Genomic DNA, 22928 nt, shown 5'->3' with positions numbered 1-22928 from the left:
TTTGAATATCTACAAAGGGTATATTCATGTGAGCATGGTATATGGAGCGAAGGTATACTTTTGACCGGGTGCGATCGGACGGAAGATCACTTGTCTTCTTGAGCCAGACCCGCTATATCATTGCTGGAAACCACCGCGGCATCTTCTAGACTCCCTCTTCTGGGTTCTCTCATGAGCCTTCTGAGTCGTACCAGTTCACTTGCAAGTTCCCTTCAGATCGCCATGCGAATCAGCATCGGGGGAATCATAGAACGGCCAGTCTGACAGGAGGAGATTTGTGCTTACTCGGCTTGCGATTTTGCGATTTTGCTCTCCTCACTACTCTTGTCGATCTCTACTCGCAGCCCGGCGATCTGAGCTTCAAATGCTTCAGTGGCCAAGGCAGATTCCTTGGTAGCTTTCTCGGCGAGAGTTTGGATTGCTGCTCTGTCGGCACTGTATGCGGAATTGGTTTTAGCTTCGAATTTCTCTCGAAGATTTGATATGGAGATATACGAGGGCTACTCACGATTGCGATTGAATCAATTTGACCAAAGCCAAATGTTTCTGTCTCTACTCAAGAACTCCATCAGCATCCTTGCCCCCCTCCGTAATGGGATAGCAAAAGTGAGCACTCACAGCCTCCTCCCTCTCCTTCTTCCCCTTCTCCTCACCCTTCTTCCACTCATCCCTCACACCCTTAATTTCCCTCGCCCAAACATCCCTCAAACTCTTGACACTCTCTCTCAACGCCACGCATTCCCTCTCAGCTTTAGCCTGTCCAGCTTGCGCCTCTGTCAACTGAGATGTCATGTGAGAAAGGGATTTCTTGGTACTTTGTTCCAAGGCTTTACGGGTGGATTGATGTTGAGATAATGATGATTCGGCTGTGCGAGCTCTCTCGAGGACCTCTAGATTACGGTTCGTTTCGTGAACAATCAGCTCCATATAAGGGAAGGTCAACGGTGACTCGAAAGAGCTAAAAAGACTGACCTTGTAATAGACGTTCCTTCCTCGCTATGACGTTGTTTAATCCCTCACATTCCACTCTCATCCTTTCTCTTGTCTCTTTCAGATCTTCAGTCTGCCTTGTCAGCTATCCGAACCATCGCTTCGTCAGCTAATTGTAAGAGTAAAGTACTACGAACAGGGGAGGAGTGGACTAACCGATCCAATCACTCTCTGAGCACTTCTCACCTCCTGCTTGACCCTTTCCAAATGACCTCTCGTATTGATAAGCTCAGTCTGCAGACTATCTATCACCCTCGTACTGGCCGAAGAGGATTTATCGTTCGGTCCACCTGATGCTCGTCGTATCACCACGGGACTCGGACTCAATCTCCCCTCACCGCCTACTCCAAGTGAAGAAGTTGGTCGAGCACCGTATGGTGAAGGTGGTTGAGGTGACTCTGGAGCTAAGAATGGAGACCTCAAGTTCTTCTCACGGTCAGGTAGGTTTATAGGGGATGGTGGTGAGACGTGTGGTCTGGCGGGCGAGGCGGGCGGTGGAGTGGGATGCAGGGCTGCTGAACCTGCTACTACTGCTTGGGGGATTCCTGCGGTACAATGACTCAGCATGGGTTTGAAAGAGCAATATAAGGAACGGTGTGACTTACGACTCCTTCCGTCAGGTAGTTTGGCGCTGGTTGGTCTTGCGGGAGTGACGGCTCTGCTCCTAAGGTCGAACGATGGGTTCGAGTGAGGTAGACCATTTAAACGAGGTTTACCGTTGACCACGCTGGCATTTGTTGGTGCTGACGCATTGTACAAGGTCAGATCATACTTGAGATTATTTTTTCGTGAGCTGAAGAGGCATGACCCACGCTCAGGATCAAGTGGTGAGTCCCTCCCACCCTCCTCGTCTAATCTATCTCTCAATTCATCTGGGTCGACCTCCACTTCGACTTCCGGTAGGTTGGATAATCCATCAATTGGCGTCAAGGGAAGAGAAGAGGTATTTCCATTTTGAACGTCGACCAAGCGTTGCTGGGCATTCTGAAGGGAAGATTGAAGCAGGGCTATCTGAGCTTTGATTTGGGCTACACCGCATCCGAGAGTGTAAGCTTCAACTTGTGTTTATGTAAACGCAGAAAGTGTCCTCACCAGGATCATCTGAATCGCAGCTCGCACTACTAGACAAGTTCATACCTTCCCCCAAGCTAGTCTTCCTACTTGCTGATGACGGACCTTGACCACCACTCAGCAGACTCCATCGTCTCTGTTGGTTCGCTGGACTGGATCTACCCGTACCTGTACCCGTAGCATTACCGGGCTTCCCATTGAGGGGAGACTGACTTCGTGATTGAGATTGAGGTAGTTGTGATGATAGCGAATTGTTGGATAATGATTGTTGCACTAGAGATGTGGATGATAGGGAGATGGAAGATCGCTTGCTGATGGGTACTGGTATTTTTGATGGGGTCGTTTCGGTGGTCATCCTGTCCTTGTTTGGCTCGTTCTCGCTGCCCTAGTGCTCGTATTTGATGAGCTATCGGATTTGATACTTGGGTGACACGAGTAGGCAATTCACATGTATCAGTGCTGGTACTAATGAAGCCTTCTTTTCTATGCTGTCTATGAATATCTATTGGAGTGTATATGCATATGGCACTGAATGGTATATATATATATATATATACTGATTTCCATCTTTTGTCTTTCAATCTCACTCTCATTCAATCCACTACTAAGACTCCCATACAAACGCGTGAAACACATATACATGTCACGTGACATCACACCACGTGTACCTTTGTACCTGATTTTTAGCTGATTTGCCACCGAGAAAAGGTAAAAAGTTGAATATCAACAATCAATGACATCGACACCGATGATAATGACAGTAACAAGCCCAGTATAGGGGAATCACAACGAACAACTGGTCGAACATGCCACCATTCAGAACTAGAGGCAGTGGCCCTACACACCGGGGAAGAGGCGGTGGAAGAGGTGGTAGAGGTGGAGCCAGAGGAGGTAGGGGTGGACCAAAGTTACCTGCCGAACTTAGAGAACAGGTAGATACGAAATATGGTGTGTTCACGTTGCCAATCGTCCAGTGGGCCACACGCTGATATGGATGTATAGGATCGAAATCTAGAAGGGGAGGTTTTAGGAATCATGATGCACGAGAAGAAAGACGAGCTGGACCATCTACACAAGGTAGGGGGAGACCCCCTCCCTCCGATGAGGAGGATGAGGATGAAGAGGAAGAACCTGCTCCTAGACCAATTAAGAAAGCTAAGATAAAGCCAACAACGAAAGAGGAGGAAGTACCAAAGAAGAAGAAGAAGAAATTGCCCGAATTGAGATTACCTGATGAATTGGCTGCGGAGGGTGATGCGGAGGATCAAGAGATAGAGTGGTTGGAATATATTTTGAAGAAGGAAAAGGGTAAAGGGAAGGAGGTGGATGATGATGGGCTGGATGGTGAGCTTCCAATCGTGTATGTGGAACTGAAGCTGATAGATACCGGTCTGTATTGGTAGATCTACTGGACTTCGCGGATGTTGTTGGACCTGGTGGGATGGGACTGAAGCGGGATCAGGAGGAGAGTGAGCTTGATGGTGAGGAGGATGATGAGAGCGATGAGGATATGATGGACCTAGATGGGCTCGATGAGGAGTCGGATCTAGGTGAAGGAACGGAAGAGGACGAAGAAGACGAAGAAGAAGAAAGTGAAGATGATGATGATGATGAGCAGAAAGATAGTGGGCATGATGATCAGATTTCAGAAATTGATGTGAGTTGTCCAATGCCTTCGTCGTACCAAACCACTGATCCGACTCGAATCCAGCGTGACGAAGAGGTCGACGAGAAACAGACCAGCGACGTGAAAGATCTTGACCTCCAGCCCACTGAGATACCGACGAATCCTTCTGCCCCGACTAAATACGTCCCACCCCATCTTCGAGCAGCTCAGCTGGAAGAAAGCGCTAAAGGCAATAAACAGAAAGCTGAAGAGATGATCAAACTGGAAAGAAAGGCTCAAGGTTTATTGAACAAGTGAGTAAGCTTATCCTTCGCACATGTTGCTCTTCGGCTAATTCATTTCGCAAAATCAGATTGAGTGAAGCCAATCTTGAGAGTATATTAGGAGAGATAGAAGGACTGTACAGAGGACATAGTAGGAATGGTGAGTCCGCTTATTCCTCGTACATCACACCCAGTGCCGCTGACAGTGTTCCGACCGAGTAGACGTATCGACAACCTTGACCAATTTGATCATCCAGATGATATCGAACAAAGCGAACTTGCTAGATTCGTTTGTCGTCCTCTATGCGACCTTAGTGGGGGCTCTACACAGAGTGATAGGAATGGAATTTGGTATGTACCTCTCGCTGCACTCCTCCGATCCTTGGCTGACCGAAAGCACATCTCTTGCATAGGAGCGCATTTTGTTCACACCTTGATTGTGCGATACCAATCTGCCCTCACCGACCCCTCATCTACCGAAACCAAGCTCGAAGCGAATATATATGAGACTCCCGATGGGTCGAAGGAAGCTCTCAACTTGTTGACTTTGATAGCTGAATTGTACAATGCTCAAGTCATCGGATCGAAGTTGATATACGATTTGATCAAGGGGTTCTTGGAAGGTGGTCAGACGGCTAATGGGGAGGTGATGAGTGAACGAGCCACGGAGGGGCTGCTGAAGGTATTACGATGTGAGTTCATTCATCAGCTTACGCTCGCATTGCATAGTATGATAGCTGATGTCAATTCAGGTTCCGGTGCTCAGCTACGGACGGACGACCCGGCTTCACTCAAAGATATAGTCAATCTGGTACAGGAGAAGACGAAAGGAAAGGAGAAATCCATGACGTGGGTGACTAAACAGCTGGAATGATCACGGGATTCAAGCTGATTCTCATTTGCTTGGTTCCATAGAGCAAGAGCAAGATTCATGGTTGAAACTCTCACGAACGTGAAAAATGGGAAGATCAAGTCCAACCAGAATTCAGAAGGGGGTAATGAAGCTGCGATGAGGATGAAGAAGTTTTTGTCTGGCTTAGGCAAGAAGAGACGATGTGAGCGCATCTCGCGCTATCCATTGACCCCCTCCAGCTCAACGATGACAATCTTTGACTGATCATTGATGAAATTGTATATAGTACTCGCCCATGAACCATTAAGAGTATCCTTGTCCGACCTACTATCAGCAGACAAAAAGGGGAAATGGTGGTTGGTCGGTGCGGGGTGGTCTGGAAATCCACTAGTGGAGAGGGAACAAGCCTTAGCCTCGAGCTCGAAGTCGGCTATGCCAGACAAGAGGAGGAAGATGAAAGGCGACGAAGACGTGACGGACGAAGAGGCTTTGTTGGAGCTGGCGAGGAAACAGGGCATGAACACTGATGTCAGGAGAGGGGTATTTGTGGTTCTGATGACCTCCGAGGTAGGCATACATTTCGCATCAAGTCTCAGGTGGGATGCTGGCTGATTTTAATTCAAAATATAGGACTATCTCCACGCGTGCGATAGGTTGAACGCGCTCAAACTGAGCGACGTGCAGCAGAGGGAATTCGTTAGAGTCGCTTTGCATTGTTGTGGCTTGGTAAGTGGACCACATTTCGTCTTCCCTTTCTTACGAGATATCAACGATTAAAATGAAATGCGCATATGTAGGAAAAAACGTATAACCCATACTACACCCTCATCCTCTCCAATTTATGCTCAAACTCCTACGACCATCGATTCACCCTTCAATATGCCCTCTGGGACTTTATCCGCGAATTGGAGTCCGGATCTGGTTCTGTGGATTCGACGAAATCAAAGAAATCGAAACAGAAACAGCGTCAGGAGAATATAGCCAAAGCTATTGCATATGTCGTCGGGAGAGGTGCATTGGATCTGACTGTATTCAAGGTATGTCTATTGACCCGTATATGCTGACTGGATTGTAGGGATTATGCTGATTGATTGATAATATGAGTAGGCAATCGACTTTACCACCCTCTCTTCCCCATTGCTCTCCTTCCTCCTTATCTTCCTAGTACATATGTTACTTTCCATCCACTCTCCATCACCCATTTTCACCCTTCCCAAATCATTTGATTTCGACGATGAAACGATCGAAGAGAAGTTTGAGAAGACACTGTCGAATACTGAATTAGCTGGGGGATGGCTGTATGTGCTTGAGAGGGGATCGAAGAGACTTGGTGAGATTGTTGAGGGTATGGGTGAGAGGGAGGGTCAGGTGGTGAAGAGGGGTGTGGAGGTTGGTAGGAGGGTGTTGGGGAATGTACTGTGAGGACTGGATGCATGGATTATACTGATAGTTCAACTTGTCTATAACACAGCCAAGCGGGACAGGTGGATGTATTGCATTACGAAACTTCACTGATGTACGACGAAAAACCAAGATGCAAATTGAAAATCACCTCTAAAAACGAAAAGGATTCCACTTTAGAAACCATTGCGCTAAGCCACAAATGGTCTAGCGATCATGTTACCACCCGGACTGCCCGCATCACCCGTTCTGACCTCCCTCGTCCCCGCAGAGCCAAAGTCCGAACCTTGGGTAGGATGATCGGTCTCACCATGATCCTCTCCGATACTCAAAATACCCGAAGCCAGCTCATCTCCATCCTCTATGCCAAATTCATGTCTCTTATTCAATTGACCCCCTTCCAATCCTAGCTCATAACCTTGCGACCCTAACTCGGACCTCTTCGAGGTACTCACGCTAGGTATATTCAAATCTGGATATTCCGCTCTAAGTTGTTCCAACACCCCCCGTTGTCCCTCGTACAACTCCTGATAATAATCCTTATCCAACTTCTGAATTCGCAACTCGGTAAGCATGTAAGTAACAGCTCCCAATGCGGAGGCACCCAGCCCGAACCCGATGGCAGTGCACAAGTGATCCTTCCAAGTGGGCTTTCTCCTGCTGAATGTTTCTGTGAATGTATGACCGGGCATCTCTGAGATCTGGCAGGTATGGTCGGTAGGGAGTTCCGACCTAGGTGCTAGGAACGAGTAGGGGTGTTGATGCTTTAAATGATGCTCGATGTGGGAGGTTGCGGGATTGACGGTACAGGTGTAGTCGGACGTGCAGCTGGAATTCGAAGGGTCGTCCAGGTAATTGCGGGTTATATCGATCGAGCGGGTGGGGACATTGGAAATATCATTGGAGGGGGAAGAGAGATCGTCAAGAGGGATATTTTGCATTGTACGGGGTGACTTGGGGGATACTTTGGTGTGCTGTGCGGTAGATATATGAGAGCGTAGGAGGTCAGAAATCTGTTGCCATCGCGAGTCATATAGGAGACGCCATTTCTATTTTATATGGCTATGGCAAGGGAAGTCTACAGAAGTTGAGTCAGTCTTTTCAGCTGTCCTTTGTACTTCATACGAAACTTACAAAGGCTCTCTAACCCCTGAGAAGACATGAAAAGCGGATGACGCAAGACTGCATAAGTCCGTGTGTACTTGTAATGTAGCTTTTGTCAAGTACAAGCATCTGTACTGCTCAGCTCGGAAGCTCTTTCTTTCGGACGTTGGGGGCCCTCGCTTGAGCAGCGCTGGTCGTTCCAGATGGAATTACAGCAACCTCAATATTAACCTGGTGCATGGTACATGTGATATGGTATCTCTTTGTTTCAGACACAATAGGGAACCAAATCAGCTAATTTGCTGTGAGTGAAATCACCTCAGCTGGGCAGAAGGCGTAACCACAATGTTCGGCTCGCCCGTCATCTGACCATCTCCTGAAAGATCCGTAGTGATAGTCACCATGACAGTGGGAGTATCGGGGGACGCAGCGCTCGCAATGTCCCCACTGGTGATTGCAGGGAATTCCGACGTAGCCGTTGAAGTCTCACCAAGGTCGGAGCGGTACGATCGAATCGATTCCTCCAGTTCGGCTGTTCGCTCCCTCAAGATACTATTTGCCTCTTCGCAGGCGAACCTTTGCGCTCGGTCATGGATAGATTCCCCCTTGTATGTTGTGTTCAATACTCCCAAGACAACGTTGGCGACCAATGAGCCGGCCGCGACAAAGGTCAATCCGGTTAAGACTTTGAGGCCATATCTTCCGGCTCGACGTTGAGTGGCGGGACTGACCGTATTTGTGCTGGTATTTGTTGCGGTAGCAGTGTAAGCGGGTAGCTCTGTGCCTTGCTCCGTATCTGTTCCTCTGGTGGTGGTGCTGGGATCCATGGTGTGTTCAATCTGTGTTCGAATGGAGGGTATTTTGGGGATTGTGGTTGGTGCTATAGTAGAAAGAGGAGCGACAATGGTTTCTCTCATGCGCTCTAGGTGTAACAATCGCAAATATAATACCCAGCATCCATCCCCTTCAAGGAGATCGTCTATTTCGCGAACTCTTCTATTCCCTGAGTCTTCGAGTGTCGACTTAAGACAGAAAGTCTGGACCCCGCAGCCATGAAAGGGGAGAAGAAAAATCTCCGCCAGGAAGGCTACATTGCTATCTCATGTAAGCCTCTTAGGCCGGTGCCAAACCGAAACTGTACACACAAATGCCACGATCTGGAGTGGAAAGGCGAAAATGCATCTCAACAAGGTATATGGAGAGTATGTTATTATACTACGGTACAGGGGATTTCATCCCGTTTGAGTGAAGTTATGCCACAAAGGTCACAGGGAATCTTGAACTTGAGTCTCCACTTTGATCAGCCTTCGAATCCCTCTTGTACTCTGCCCAGACAGCTTCACTCTCCGAATCGATCAGCCCCATATCTACCAAATGATCAACAATGGTTTGAGCATCCTCAACCGACACAGAAGCTGACATCCCTCTTCTTTCCACCGTACTCTCATCAGACTTCTCGTCCCTAGGGGTCGGATCAGTAAGATTCCACTCCGGATGATCCACCTTCAATCCCTCCCAAGCCTTCTTATATCCCTGGAGATCATCCCACAACCTGCTGGTTGTGGAATTACATTCCGCTGATAATCTGTCCGACCTCTCCCCGTAGGAATTGATCAGCTCGTACATGCAGTATCCCCATGTGCCAGCCAGGGCGAGGACGGAGCCTATGAAGATGGTCGTATATGCTTTGGGATGCTTCTCTCCAAACTCCTTCTTGTGATTGTGTCCGTGCTCATGCGAATGGCAAAGGGGTTGAAAAATATTCTTCCACTTGCTCTCTGTACGAGCGGCGTGGCGCTCCTTCAGGTCGTCTTTGAACTGTCCGAGGAGATTATGAGTGAGTAGTAGTGATGGGTTCTCGGCGATTTCGTTGTGTGCGTTGAGGGAGGGATCGTCCAGGTAGGTTGTCGATGACATCTCAACGAGAGGGGTGATTGTTTGACCTGGGAAAGGTTGTTATGAACGGATTCGGAATCACATATATATATAGAGAGAGAGAGAGTATGTGAGTATGGATAGCGGTGTATGTATTCATTTGATCCACGAGTCGACGGCCGAGCGGAGATGACTATCTACATAGTAGCTTGGACGGGTACCAGATCGGTCTTGATGAAAGCAAGGTTGTCCGATGATGTTCGGGGAAGCATTACTGTCATGGAGTGAATGTACGATTATGCAGTCAGCTTCCTTTGATTTTCGGATCCTCTTCGTTTTTTTTTTCCTATTTCGCAATCCTCTAGAAAAATCTTGATTTGATATCATCTGATTTGCACGTCGTCTCATCTCTTGGCTCGGTCACTCTTGGAGATGGATGAGTTTAGTTCAGACCTGTAAGTCGCAAAGTAGGTACGGAATAGGGGGGTCTGCTTCATCGTATGAGAGTATACTGCATGTATGTGGTCGATTGGAATGATAGACAACAGTAATAGGTTTGACGAAACGAACAGAATGGGATGATTGGAAGCTGGTTCACGATGTATTCTAACTCAAGACGTGAGAGCCAAGGCAATATGTACACACCTAATTACTATCCGTAATGTGTATATATCAAATTAAAACAAATTCAAGAGAGCAAGAGCGTCCGCCGACAATGACGATGATGCATACCTTTGCTAAAACATGTATTATACTAATACTATAATCTAAAAGATGTCAAACAAGATTTGGACCCTTCTCCACTTGTATTCCATTGAAATACCAAGAGAACGGTCCACCCAATTCGCGTTTGATTTTACAGATCCATCTCTTCTACGAGAATGACGGCCGACGTTTCCATTATAATGTTATATCATCGGGATACGACCTAACTTTTTGAGGGATAGGGATCCACGAGGTGATATTGTATGGGGAAGGTCGGTGCTTTTGTGTAGATTCTGTGGGAGGAGAGGGGGGAAGGTCAGTATGTTACCGTTCGTAGAGTGAACATGATGATGAGGAGGAGAAGTGAGTGCATGATAGCATCGAGTCTAGGATTGGGACTGTGGCTGGGGTGTCATGTTGGAGGTGCAGATGGTAGAGTGTTACTCACTTATTAAGCGTTTGTTGAGAAGAAGAAGAGAAATAGACACGATAGACTTCGAATTTGTATGGTCGATGCATGCATGCAGGGGTGAACCAAACTTTCGAAAGGGCTATTAAGTGGGTCACGCGTATACAATCTTTTGCGGATGTTATGGTTGTGGGCAGATTGAGTGTGTAGTGATGTGTGCCACATTGTAAATGGCATAATCGGCGTTTGGTGAAAACGAAATTTCCGATAATATTTTGGCTTGGTATACTGTATGTATACTCCACCGTAGCAGTACTACCACCACTCACTCACTCGTACCCTACTCTCTACTCTGGCAGTTTGCACAATCACATTTTTGCTGTTTAGCCAATTTCATCGTACGTCCAGTCTTACTCTTCCTTCTTCATCCATCAAGTCAGCTGTGGCCTAGGTGGGTTATCACTTACCTCTATCTCCCCTTCATCCAACGACAGTCACTGATAGTCATATACCTCTTAGTAATCCGTCAAAATGGTCAAGCACAACAACCAATTGCAAAAGAACCACTTCCACAAGGATTGGCAAAGACGGGTCAAGACCTGGGTTAGTTTGGTTTCACCGTTTGGGTTTGGGTTTGGGTATATGCGTGGGAGGGATGAGAAGTGTGAAGGAGTGGATAGATCGTACAGAGGAGGAGCCGAGGAGGAGGAAGGATGCATATGGGATTGGTGTTAACAGGAACATCATTGCTAATTTATCCCTTTCAACAACAGTTCGACCAACCCGGTAAGAAAAAGTCCAGAAGAGTCGCAAGATCCAAGAAGGCTCTTGCTACCGGTGCTCAACCCCTCCAAAGACTCAGACCTGCCGTTCGATGCCCTACTCAACGATACAACATCCGAATCAGGGGTGGGTTTATTTCACCTAACGAAGTCAGACATGGAAAGGATATATGCTGATTTACTTGGGACATTCGCAGAGGGCCGAGGATTCACCATCTCTGAACTCAAACTCGCCGGTATCAGAAAGAAGGAGGCCAAGGGTCTCGGTATCTCCGTTGACCACCGAAGACGATCCAAGTCCGAGGAAGGTCAATCGCTCAACGTCGACAGATTGAAGGAGTACAAGTCTAGATTGGTCGTTTTCCCCAGAAAACAAGGTAAACCCAAGGCTGGTGATGCTCAAGTGAGTGGACGTTTCGATAAAACTTGAGCGAAGCGATGGTTTTGAGTTGAGAAACTACCAATGCTCTCGGTTCTACATTTCCACAACACCTCCCCCCTACATTTCAATCACTTATTGTATTGGCATACGCCATAACATTGATATCTTCGAGAGATACCCCGAACACTCGCTGACGCTCGTGCTCGTGCTATAGGGTGAAGACCTCATCGCCCACCTCACCCGAGAAGCCATCCCTCTCCCCGCCTCATACACCGCCGAAGCTCCTCGAGCCATCACCGACGAGGAGAAATCCGCCGACGCCTTTGTCACCCTCCGACTCGCCCGTGCCGCCCAACGAAACGAGGGTGCCCGACAAAAGAGACTCAGGGAGAAGGAGGCCGCCGAGAAGCAAAAGTAAACAAGCTCCTTTACTGAATAGTTTTGGTTCTAGGTTTTGTTTAGATGACGACGAGATGGAGTCAGATTTCCTGGGGGTTGCATGCGGGAATTTCGTAGTGGTAGTGGGACATGCACATGCACGATCTTCTTTTCTCGAATGTCGCTTTGGGATGAGGAAGAAAAGGTGTCGATGTTACTGAACATGATCAAATTGCAATCACAATGTGGATGAAGCGAACATGTACTAAATACAACGTCGATGATGGATTACTGATGTTTCACATGTCTCAGCCAAATAGATATCGGTGGAATCGAGGGGGCAGAGAGAGAGACCTTTTAAACGGTCGGTTCATTTTATTGAGATGTTTCTCGCAGATGCGAATGAGAACCATACTCGTACGATTCTGGGATCGAGATATGGCGCAAGCGATACATGCATGCACCGATATGATCCTGTTCCCTCGTCCACCAGGCCACAGACCAGTAGGCTGCGATATTGCGAGATATGGCCGTTTGGTATGACCTGACGGACGCGATGCGTTCTCAATGAAAAGACATATATGTGCTTGGTCCTAGTGTAGCTTGCATTTGATCTATTTCGTCTCTGATTGATCAGAGCAGTCTCATCGTGACGCTGGGGCAAGATCTTGGGGATTAGACAGAATACGACATGATACTGGACCTGATTCCGGCAGAGGAGAGGAAGCAAGGCGATGGTGTTGATAGTTCATCAAGATACTACACAGCGGTGCTGCATGAGCAACGACATGCTTCACTCTCTACTTCATACTAGCCCGTATATACCCGTTTTTCCAAGTGCATGTTGATTTACTCGTAAGTCATCTATCTGTCTCCTGTAGAGAAAGAACCTCGATAACTGCTAAACCCGGTACTTCCGTTATGCTGGTCTTGCATCTCGGTTGAGCCGAGTGAGTGAATTGTAATCCCCTATTAGATGATTGGGTGGGTCTGATTAGCGGGATCAAATGGATCGATTAGATTGTTATTGGGGAGGTGGGGACCCGTTGATATTCAGGGTTATGTGTGGTTGTTATCTTCCCCAATGTTAATTAGATAATTCAGTCGTGTCATGGTGTTATGAATGGGGATGTTATGGTTGACAATGCATTGATCTCTTACATCTTACATCTTATACTTATACTTATACCTATACTTGTATCTATACCTAAGCTATCTCAGCTACCACCTCGTACCCCTCCCCCTCTATATACCCAACACTCAACGAGTAACTCACCAAAATGGCTCCTATGGAAAAAGGTTTCTCATGGTCCAACATCGCTGTTGGTGAGTGGTTCCATCTTTGTCTTTGGCTTGGGGGAGGTAGGACCCAGAAGGATTGGCCTGCTATATTCATCTTCTCTACCCCCTACACGAGACGAGATATTACATTGCATTGCCATGCCTTGCCTTGCTTACCTTGTATGATTACCCCGCCCAGGCGCGACCATGAACATGTTCGAAGTGACCACCCTCGGTCAACCGCTCGAGGTGCTCAAGACTCAGATGGCTGCCAATAGATCGCAAACTATGGGTCAGGCGTTTGCGACTGTCTGGTCGAGAGGTGGGATCAAAGGTTTCTATCAGGGTTTGATCCCTTGGGTGGGTGTTGGGTTGGTTTCTACGTGTTGTGAGGGAATGATGAGCTGATGAGATGTTCTTAATCTCTCCATCTCAACTATACATTCTTGCCCTCTTACATGTCTATCACTCAAATCTCTTATACCCTCCATCCTCACCCTGCTCGTCCCTTTTGATACTCCCCACACTCTGCTCGTCGTTTGATTCACACAGGCCTGGATCGAAGCCTCAACCAAAGGAGGAGTTCTGATCTTCACTTCAGCTGAAATCGAGAAATACACTACGAAAGCTTTCGGCGTCTCCCCTGCGGCGGCGGGTATGTTGGGTGGTATTGGTGGTGGTGTTGCTCAGGCTTATGCTACGATGGGTGGGTTGGTTTGTGAAAAACTCCTCAGTGGTACTGTGCTGATAGGTGGATATTTGTTCTTTATATGGTAATTTCCCTCGACCGTATGTTCTCTACGTATACGTACAATCTACGCATACCTATCACCTAAAACCACTCTACTTCAACCTCGCCCATAACCATCTTCTGCTCAACACCTACTTCACATCACTCCACGTCAACCTCGCTTGAACCCTTTCACCTCACCTCGTTCGTCCCCACAGGCTTCTGCACATGTATGAAGACCGTCGAAATCACCCGACACAAGCAAGCCTCAGCCGGTGCCCCCGTCGAATCAACCTTCAAAGTCTTCCTGGACATCTACAAGCGAGAGGGTATAGCAGGTATCAACAAGGGTGTGAACGCCGTGGCTTTGCGTCAGGCTACCAACTGGGGATCAAGGTTTGGTTTTGCTCGATTGGCTGAAGCTTCTCTTAGAAATATCAAGGGGATCAAGGAAGGTGAGAAGTTGGGTGCGGTAGATAAGATCTTGGCGTCTACTGTTGGGGGGGCGTTGGCTACTTGGAATCAACCTATTGAGGTTGTCAGGGTTGAAGTGGGTTTATCTTTTCTTTTCTTCATCGTCATTTAAAATCTTCCCACGTACAGAAGATTGTTCCATCTTGTGCTACATCCTACAACATCACCCATCTTAAATTTTCGAAAATGCCTACTTTACTGCTCGAGATTCTGCGTCATCTGAATTGTGATTCACGCTAACTCTCCACAAACGACTTAGATGCAATCCGCCCTCAAATCGCAAGATCCTACTCGACCGGCCAAGAAGACCGTGCTCAACACCCTATCATACATCTACAAAACCAACGGTATCAAGGGTCTTTACAGGGGTGTAGCTCCTCGAATTGGATTAGGTCAGTCGTCGCATTCACACCATAAGGATGTTGATAGAACTCTGCTGACATCTTGCGATACAAATAGGCGCTTGGCAAACCATCTGTATGGTCAGTTTCGCGGATTACGTGAAGGCTGCGTGAGTGACTGCTTCTATCGTCTGTCAACAGGGAGAACCAGACAGCTGATGATGCGTTGTGGTAGTATTGGTAACAAGAAGTAAAGAAGTGATTGATCGTCAACCAGAATAGAGGGAGAAGGCGATTGAATGGTATTCTAGACATCACAGTAATAAAACTGCTTCTCGGCTTAGATTATAATCCCCTTGACGTGTACGTATATACCTTTCTTCTGGCTCTTACATATAGATCTTTTAGTGGTACCATTAATGAGTGCAATCAGTCTGGATGGTCCTGGTCTGCTTTACTTTGCTTTTGGGAGTGCGGTTGTGCATTATGATTAGATACGAGTACACACATGCATTGGATTTACAAGTCACTAGGTAATTGCCACATGGTTGACATGTTTATGTTATGTATAATGGGGTAAATTGATTCCGTTAATTGCATTGATCGTCAGAAATATAAACCTAAGAATGAAATCACGCGTCGAGGTGGGATGGACCTGTTGACTCTGTTCACTCTTTTGTTCAATCTCACTCTCACTCTCAATCCTATTCATTCCGTATCCACCATTGTCATCATCATATCCCATCGATATTGACATCAAATACCACCTCACCTCCCTTGAGCAGGTCTCTTATAAATCCCTATTAGCTATCTAATCAGACCTCTTGACGCTCACTACCATCAATCTGCTGCTAGGTGAGTGGCGTGTGCATGTTCTGTTGGTTGGATGGGCCAACGAGGCTTGGCGGGGATAATCTCAATGCGACCCGTAGAAGGAAGATTGAGCTGATATACAATGTTCTATTCTACAATCTCATCATCGTCATTCCTCTTGTCAATTGTATCTGCATACTCTCGTCTCTTGACGTCGTCTCGATCCGATCCGATTGGACTGGGTTTATTCTGCACTACGCTTGGACCGTCAATTGAATGGTTTTGATTACCCCTTACACACATACCCACTTATCACCGTACACACATAGTAAGCATCGTTTCATTTCACTCGCACATTTGCATCCGATTCGCTGCCTTGCACACTGACCTTGACAACGCATATTGCAGATCCACATCCTAAACTTCATCCACATCAACCAACTCAGCTCTATAAGGTGCAGGACCGACCTCGGCTGGACACCTCTTATATCACACCCCATAACACAGTCACAGCCCCCCTCTCTCTGATAATTGATACTTGCCAACAAAATGGCCTCATCGACCCTCCGACCCCATCGATCTCCCTCCCCCTCCCCAACCCCATCACCCACTATCAATCCCTCCAACCCCGCCAAACTCACCCGTCAATCCCTAGGTCCACCATCTACCACCCAGGGTGCGCAATCCAAGGGATTCTCAGGACTGGGCATCGCCTCTCCCACTGCTGCCTCTCACCCCCGTCATGTATCTTCCGCTGCTCTCATGGGTGGTGGAGGGAGGGAAGCTTCCCTCTCGCCTAGACCTAGCTTGGGGAGTGGGAATGGGCATCCACAACAGCCTAGGGCTGTTTCCAGCGGACCTGGTTTTGCGTTGGGGATGTTGCCGCCTGGGGGGAGACCGAGCTCGGAGTATATACCTAGTAGGGAGAATGCCAAGACCCCTGAGGGTGAGTAAGAGTTTTCTCTATAACATGATTAAGCTTTATACGCAACGTAGTGGAATTCTTTGCTCTGGATTTGTTATCTCTTCGTTGTTTGTCTTTTGTTTTTGGGGGGCGAATGTTCACCGCTGACTCGCTACTCCCCCACGCACAGCCGAACAGATCGACCAATGGTTCAAGCACCTGGCCAGCTGGGAAGCGACGCTCGAAGAGATGGCCGCTGCTAGTACGGACCAGAACTTCACCGAAGAACTTGGTGCTATCGAGCAATGTAAGTGGTGTCTTGCCACTAGCTATGACAAAGTCCTCAATACCGAAGATATGCTAATATTTGTATCACTTCTAGGGTTCCGAGTCCTCTCTGAAGCCGAGCGAACCGCCGCTCTTTACTCCCTTCTTCAACACTCCACACCAGTCCAAATTCGATTCTTCCTTTCGGTACTCCACCACATGGCTCAATCGGACCCCATGACCGCTCTCCTCTCCCCTGCACCTTCTGGACCTGGTCTTCAAGCTCAAATGGAACAGAAGCTTAACGCTATGAACCTCAAGTCACCTTCTGCAGGTGGCGGAAGTGGATTCACCGGATCTCCTAATGCTAATCAATATCTTGCTCCGGATGACGCTGCGGCTCAAAAAGCCAAAGCGAAGCAAAATCGAATCTCCGCTCCTGGTACGCTTCAACCTCTCGACCGATGGCAAAGTGGTCTGGATCAGGTGATCGAGCGCGGTTCTTCTCCTGGATTAGAATCCAATGGATCAAGCAGAAGTAGATCCCCTGTTCCTGATGCTCGACCCAAATCAACCGACTTCTCAGGTCAAGCCAACCAACCTAGAAGGGAATCCTCTGGGTTCCAAAGATCTCCAAGGCTTTCCGCTGGGGGTGTCGGCTTGGGTATTGGGCAACCCGAGGGGTTACCCCATGGCCAATCACCTGTCACTTCGCCATTCCTCAATAACGGAAGCTGGGCGAGTATGGTCAACACGCCTATGGTTCCTGGATTCATTGATCCCAAGGTCGATAATCTCACTCAAGCTTTGAATATGGCGAATTTGGGAATGGGTAATCCTAACCGAATTCCTCTGGAAGATGCAAGGAAATTCCGAAGACCCAATGCTGGTGGTAATACATCTCGAAATGTCTCGGGAGCGTACAACGATGATGGCGAGATGATCAATCCTCGATCCAACCAACCTGGTGGTAATGGTGGATTCAGTAATGCCACTTCACCGCTCCTAGGTGGATTCGCAAGATCGCCAGTCTTAGATCAATTCAACGCTCTTAGTGGATTAGGTCTGGGAGGTGATCCCAATGCATTAGCAGGATTGGGAATGAACTTTGCCAATCTCGGTGCAGGGGGATTGAACGCCGCTCAGATGTTGGCGATGCAACAACTTCAGACTGCTGCGTCATTCGCTCAGGGCGGGTATGGTGGTGGATCGCCTAACCTCGGTGTGAGCCATAACAACCAGAGAAACAACTACGGTAAAGGTGGACCTGGACCTCAAGGTAGGCGATCGCCAATGTTGGGAGGGAACAACTCGAACAAGAACTCGCCCGCTGTTGGAGGAGCTGCTGGTGGTGGTGGTGGTGCTGGTGGTGGTGCAGGTGTGGCTGGACCTGATGATGTTGATGTGAAGATTCTGGAGGATACTGCTGGATGGTTGAGGGTCCTTAGACTTCATGTGAGTCTGCCTCGGCGAGGAATTGGGTGTACCAAAGACAGAGAGGGTTGAGCTAACGGGTTGTTGGGTGTGTGCAGAAATATACACCGAATTTCGAAAAGTCCTCTTGGAAGGAGATGGTCGAGATGAATGATCAGGATTTACAGGATAAGGGGATCTCAGCTCAGGGCGCAAGGACCAAGGTGGGTTTGGCTGTCTCTTGACTTGACTGCGCTATGATATTCTAATCATCCTTACCAACCACATCTCCCCTCCTGGACTTTGTTCTGACTCCGCCTCATATTGCAGTTCCTCAAAGTGTTCTACAACGTACGAACCAAGATGGACTTACCCCATCCAGAGGGTCAAGAGGAGTACGCTCCAGGTGCGAAAGATAAAGAGAAATGAACTTGACTTGGCTTGAAGCTTAGATTTCGGTATATGAGATGGACGACCTTCCTGAGGCTGAGGAGAAACGACTAATTGATCGAACAATCATTCACGATATTGCGATTTGTTTCTGTTCTACCCTTCTTGCATGCTATGTCTTTACATTTTTGGATCTGATATGTAATGTGATGATCGTATTTTTGGTGTCTGCCAGTGCGCACGAATGATCTTTGGCATGGGCTTCCCATGGTGCGCCTGGCGACACTTGAGGCATTGGCGAACGTGTTATGTCTTAGGGTATTCAGCGCAAGATTTTGGTCAAAATGAGTGCCTCCGCTCTGGAGATCATCACGAATCGGTCGAGATCTTCTTTTGGCTTTGCTTTGGACAGACATGAAGCAGCAAGGGCAAGATAACGTCATGTTTCAGTTTGTATAGCATGACGTTGCATGACCTTAAAGGAGCCTCGAGCCTCCTGGCCAAAGCTGTGTCAAACAAAAGCTGCAACTCGAGAAACTCTTTTGTGCACCAGCGAAGGGAAGGTGCACGACCAGCGAGGATGGTGTGGCGGAAGGCTCATAAAGGATGTGCTTGAAAGGATATCGTTAGTACTGGGACTACCCCGTCGTATCATATATAAAGCCAGGAGGGGGGTACTCATAGCTCGCACGCTCATGTCTCGGATTTTCATCCATCCACATTCCCCCCATATCAGCTTTCATCATGTCTTCTAGGACTTTTGAGACTTCTAAAGCTTCTGAGACTTCTAAGACTCCTGAGACTTCTAAGAGAAGCGAGTAAGTCCTCCCCCCTGTCCTAACGCTGATAGGTTGCTGATGATCGGATGATACCTACCTTGACAATAGTCAGCCTGTCGCCACGCTCATTGCCAGAGAAAGCGATGGTAAGACTTGTATCGTCCGTTACGACCCAGAGACCGATACTACAATGTTACCTGAGGTGAGAGATGACCACGCTCACTTTCAGGTGGATACACCAGAGTAAGTAGCGTAGGGGCGCGCACAGCGACACCTAGCTTGTCTCTCTTCAAGTTCCTAGTCCGTCAGCTGATGGCCAAAAACTCGGCAGAGGTTTATGGTTCCTGGAGGACAACCAACCCACCGTCCATATGGTACGGGGCACTACCCTGTCAAAGGAGAGTCGCGACGCATTATCGGCCCTGGTGAGGGACGATGCTACCCAACATGAAAAGATGAGGAAATGGAAGTCTGAAAATATTCAATATAAACCATGGGCGGCCGTGGGGCTTGTTACAACCATCGTCTTCTGCAACGCGGCCTTATATGGAATATCGGAAAATGACAAGCTGGCGAGGGAACTGCAATCTTTGAAGGACAGTTTAAAAGTGACGGAACCATCAGAGAACTATTTCAACTCCCATACTAGCGAGAGCGAGGCTGATACACACGTCAGCGGCGGGGATACACTGATCGCTGTGGACATTTCCGATAATTCTGAAGCTGAGTCTGGCACTTGCTCGGCCCTCAATTTCGCTTGGCTCCCAGATTTTGATAACGTCAACTGACCGTGTACACAGAAGGTATGTATACTCTTGGCAGATCATCTGTAGTCGGCCAACAAGCTTCATGGTGTCCTGTCCATGCCTCGGTGCATAGGGATTCACTTTTCATGTACATAGTACTCTGTCACATGCATTTGACGGTAGTATCAGAATCAACGTTCGAGCCCGATTGCATGATTTGGGATTTCAGGGATGATCAAGCTCCCAGATGTCTATAAGTCTTGCAAAGTCTCATCAAAACCTTCCCGAGGAATTGAGCGTTCCTTGACGAGTAGGCAAGGCTGGCAGAGAATCTCGCCGGTTACTCTGGGTATCTGAAGGGTGATACATACTGAGCTGATTCCATGGGTTTCTCGAAAATTCCTGGAATTTGTCGATGCCCTATAGCACGAAAGGATGTTGCAAGAAGTCCAAGGCTAGAGACTGTATACCTTATCAATGAGTCGATCAGAATTCAGAATTGGGGAATGCTTCCCCGTACGTAGTGCCCATGCCATCCTGGAGAGAGGATTCTCGTCTTTAAATGCAGTACTTCGTTGAGATGTGAGGTGAATCTTTTCGGAAGATTGCAACCAGAAAAGTGCCGTGGCTGCGGCGATGATTACATCCAGCAGAGTGGCACTGTGATATATGGTGCGGACCAAGGGTTGAGACGGTACTGCGGGTCATTGCGACTCATCGAAATGTCTTATCTGACGACTAGGGGAGCAATCTGCGTCCAAGCCGGAGAAGGCTACCGGAGGTGTCTGGGGGATACAGGCGAAAATGCGACTGCCTTCGCGCAGAGCGTCATCGAGGAAACACTTGAGGCTGTTTTCAGCTATGACACAGTCCGATCAGGGACTTCTCAAGAGCATTCAGAGTACGTTCTTTCTCTAACAGCAACGGATACTCTGAAAGATGCTACCGTCATGAAAGAACGAGACGACAATACTTGAGTCGATTTCGAGAGACCTGCGTTCTTGTAGAAAAGGCCGATGGCGTTCCGACCACAGCTGCAGCTGCCGTCCTTTACTTGCGTCGCTGCAGTGCCTAACGATCAATTGGATACTCACCCTCTTGTCGTTGTTGATTTTCAACATCGTCTTCGTCTTGATGCCACTGAAGTATGTCATATGGTTTGCTCGCGTTCCTATGCAATAGAATGTCCAAAGCACAGGACCTCAGAAGGCAAGTCCGAGCTATGTACCGAAAGCAGCATTTCTTGTTGGTGAAGCGTCCGATGTGCAAAGCGAGAAGATCATATCTTGGTGATTCTGATGATTGACATCAATGGTACAACCGTTTCGGTGGCCCATTTATAATTGACAATGATCGGGATCACTTCGGTTCTCGTCACCACTACTGCACAAGGGTGAGACGTGAGGACAATCTGAATCTTACAACCTTCAAACGAGAGGTATACCCATGCCTGCTCACATCTTTTTGTCCATGCGATGATCTCTACCTTTACCCTATATTCTTCGCTTCTGACATACACCAAAGTACGCTCTCGGTGCGCCGTTACTTGGCGGCTGATGTTGATTCATGCGAGTGAAGGCTTGGGCGATGCAATGCTACTCATGACTCACGCCGTCTGTGACTTGCGAAGACCATAGAGCCAATCCTTTCTCTACGATTTCGACAAGAACTATGACCTGTGCTGCTATTCACAGTACACCAAGAGGTCAAAGGGTGGCAAAGTGAAGCCGCTCAATTCCCAACGATCAAATGGCTGAGGAACTCTATGTACGCCATGATAAGGCGATACCATAATGTCTTTTTCTTTGACTTTACTCTGGTTGACCTTCATCACTCTTGTCCCAGTCTTCATGTCCTCTTCAGCCAACAGCCAGTAAGATTTATGACTTGGCTCGGAGTATCCGAGCGTCTGAGCTGACCGAAACTGGCCCTGACCCAGACGCGCTCCCAGCTTTTACATGCTGGTCCACCGGGATGGACGAGGGCACGAATCTTTCGTCAAGGTCACACGGGGTCCTGAGGAGATAGAGAAGGCCAACTCGCACTCTGGCGGTGGATACTCAAGGGATGGCTCCCAGTGAGATCACATGTCTGCTTCATATATCGCCGCTTGTCGTTACTGACTGTAAGTCTTTTCAGCACATTTGCGATCCACTTCGATGGATCCAGACCGTTGTGGATCAGGGCGGGTGACACTTTGAGTGAAGAGTCCATCCGAGCGCTAGGCGGTCTGATCACGTCCAGTGCCAAGCAGAACGAAGAGCTCGAAGACACAAGGATCAAATTGTCCAGGAGCCGCCTGACGACAGGAATCCTGGGCGTTCGGTACCGTGTCAAGTATCGTGACCGGGTACAAGTGGTGGATTACCAGCAACGAGAAAGCAGCTGCGGAACAACAGCTCAAAGAGCTGGAATTGAATTATGATCCCGAGCGTAGGTATGGGCACTTTGCCCACGTTTCTGATGGCTCAACAGTGTTCTGCGCGGAGCCGTGCACCGGGACGAAAGAGGGGGATGACAATCTCATTGTAGTTGAGTTCGACAACACTAAAGAGCGAAGTTCCGGAGTGTGTGCCGCCTCTGTCTCTGAGCCTGAAGGGGATGTTCAGGAGCAATAGTAGCAAACTTTGGAATGCCATGGGGCCATAAGTACTCGCCTTATACTCAAGGAACTGCCTATTGGTTGCTGATTGACTCTCATCATCATGCATTGGGTAGGGAATAAAAAGCCCGCATCGTCTAGACTAAGATCTGGCCCCGATTCATCGTCCTGGGCCTGGTACAGCTTCCTGTACATGTCTTGCCACTCAGATTGCCCGCGTTTGACGCTTGTTAATGGAACTTCAAGAGTGGTCCAAGGTGATATGTTGTGATATTCATGCAACGCCGGATCTCAGTCAACGCCAGACAGACCACATGTCTAAGCGAACTTGACCTACATTTTCTGTCT

The 22928-nt window shown here is 48.1% G+C and overlaps 10 protein-coding genes across 10 annotated transcripts; 6 read left to right on the top strand and 4 right to left on the bottom strand.

The window, feature by feature from the left end:
- Positions 1-86: 86 nt before the first annotated feature.
- I302_104588 (uncharacterized protein) lies at positions 87-2416 on the bottom strand (the record flags this gene model as incomplete). The annotated part of the gene is made up of 9 exons (XM_065869910.1): positions 87-210; positions 286-435; positions 509-552; positions 619-890; positions 973-1075; positions 1147-1535; positions 1596-1733; positions 1803-2018; positions 2083-2416. The coding sequence occupies 9 exons, from the start codon at positions 2414-2416 to the stop codon at positions 87-89; spliced, it is 1770 nt and encodes a 589-aa protein (XP_065725982.1).
- Positions 2417-2867: 451 nt separating this feature from the next.
- On the top strand, positions 2868-6226 carry I302_104587 (uncharacterized protein; the record flags this gene model as incomplete). The annotated part of the gene is made up of 13 exons (XM_065869909.1): positions 2868-3009; positions 3064-3405; positions 3465-3718; positions 3773-3981; positions 4041-4111; positions 4174-4302; positions 4365-4643; positions 4704-4800; positions 4867-5006; positions 5091-5371; positions 5435-5530; positions 5602-5841; positions 5912-6226. The coding sequence occupies 13 exons, from the start codon at positions 2868-2870 to the stop codon at positions 6224-6226; spliced, it is 2595 nt and encodes an 864-aa protein (XP_065725981.1).
- A 170-nt stretch (positions 6227-6396) lies between these two features.
- I302_104586 (uncharacterized protein) lies at positions 6397-7146 on the bottom strand (the record flags this gene model as incomplete). Its single annotated transcript, XM_019189941.1, has 1 exon — positions 6397-7146. The coding sequence occupies one exon, from the start codon at positions 7144-7146 to the stop codon at positions 6397-6399; it is 750 nt and encodes a 249-aa protein (XP_019049503.1).
- A 477-nt stretch (positions 7147-7623) lies between these two features.
- I302_104585 (uncharacterized protein) lies at positions 7624-8136 on the bottom strand (the record flags this gene model as incomplete). Its single annotated transcript, XM_019189940.1, has 1 exon — positions 7624-8136. The coding sequence occupies one exon, from the start codon at positions 8134-8136 to the stop codon at positions 7624-7626; it is 513 nt and encodes a 170-aa protein (XP_019049502.1).
- A 424-nt stretch (positions 8137-8560) lies between these two features.
- Positions 8561-9226, bottom strand: I302_104584 (uncharacterized protein; the record flags this gene model as incomplete). The annotated part of the gene is made up of 1 exon (XM_019189939.1): positions 8561-9226. One exon carries the CDS (start codon positions 9224-9226, stop codon positions 8561-8563), a length of 666 nt encoding a protein of 221 aa, XP_019049501.1.
- Positions 9227-10829: 1603 nt separating this feature from the next.
- Positions 10830-11880, top strand: I302_104583 (60S ribosomal protein eL13; the record flags this gene model as incomplete). Its single annotated transcript, XM_019189938.1, has 4 exons — positions 10830-10901; positions 11072-11207; positions 11278-11483; positions 11677-11880. 4 exons carry the CDS (start codon positions 10830-10832, stop codon positions 11878-11880), a joined length of 618 nt encoding a protein of 205 aa, XP_019049500.1.
- A 1240-nt stretch (positions 11881-13120) lies between these two features.
- On the top strand, positions 13121-14840 carry I302_104582 (uncharacterized protein; the record flags this gene model as incomplete). The annotated part of the gene is made up of 6 exons (XM_019189937.1): positions 13121-13166; positions 13321-13481; positions 13674-13827; positions 14070-14401; positions 14585-14717; positions 14785-14840. 6 exons carry the CDS (start codon positions 13121-13123, stop codon positions 14838-14840), a joined length of 882 nt encoding a protein of 293 aa, XP_019049499.1.
- Positions 14841-16028: 1188 nt separating this feature from the next.
- I302_104581 (uncharacterized protein) lies at positions 16029-18492 on the top strand (the record flags this gene model as incomplete). Its single annotated transcript, XM_019189936.1, has 5 exons — positions 16029-16425; positions 16574-16690; positions 16766-18105; positions 18183-18287; positions 18394-18492. 5 exons carry the CDS (start codon positions 16029-16031, stop codon positions 18490-18492), a joined length of 2058 nt encoding a protein of 685 aa, XP_019049498.1.
- A 705-nt stretch (positions 18493-19197) lies between these two features.
- Positions 19198-20020, top strand: I302_104580 (uncharacterized protein; the record flags this gene model as incomplete). Its single annotated transcript, XM_019189935.1, has 3 exons — positions 19198-19271; positions 19341-19475; positions 19564-20020. 3 exons carry the CDS (start codon positions 19198-19200, stop codon positions 20018-20020), a joined length of 666 nt encoding a protein of 221 aa, XP_019049497.1.
- A 435-nt stretch (positions 20021-20455) lies between these two features.
- On the top strand, positions 20456-22596 carry I302_104579 (uncharacterized protein; the record flags this gene model as incomplete). Its single annotated transcript, XM_019189934.1, has 5 exons — positions 20456-20494; positions 20629-20879; positions 21918-22055; positions 22148-22264; positions 22350-22596. The coding sequence occupies 5 exons, from the start codon at positions 20456-20458 to the stop codon at positions 22594-22596; spliced, it is 792 nt and encodes a 263-aa protein (XP_019049496.1).
- Positions 22597-22928: the final 332 nt, after the last annotated feature.

The sequence above is a fragment of the Kwoniella bestiolae genome, chromosome 2 (assembly GCF_000512585.2).
Source record: "Kwoniella bestiolae CBS 10118 chromosome 2, complete sequence".
Lineage (NCBI taxonomy): Eukaryota > Fungi > Basidiomycota > Tremellomycetes > Tremellales > Cryptococcaceae > Kwoniella > Kwoniella bestiolae.
Note: the sequence above shows the minus strand (reverse complement) of the source record. Positions and strands in the feature narration are given on the sequence as shown.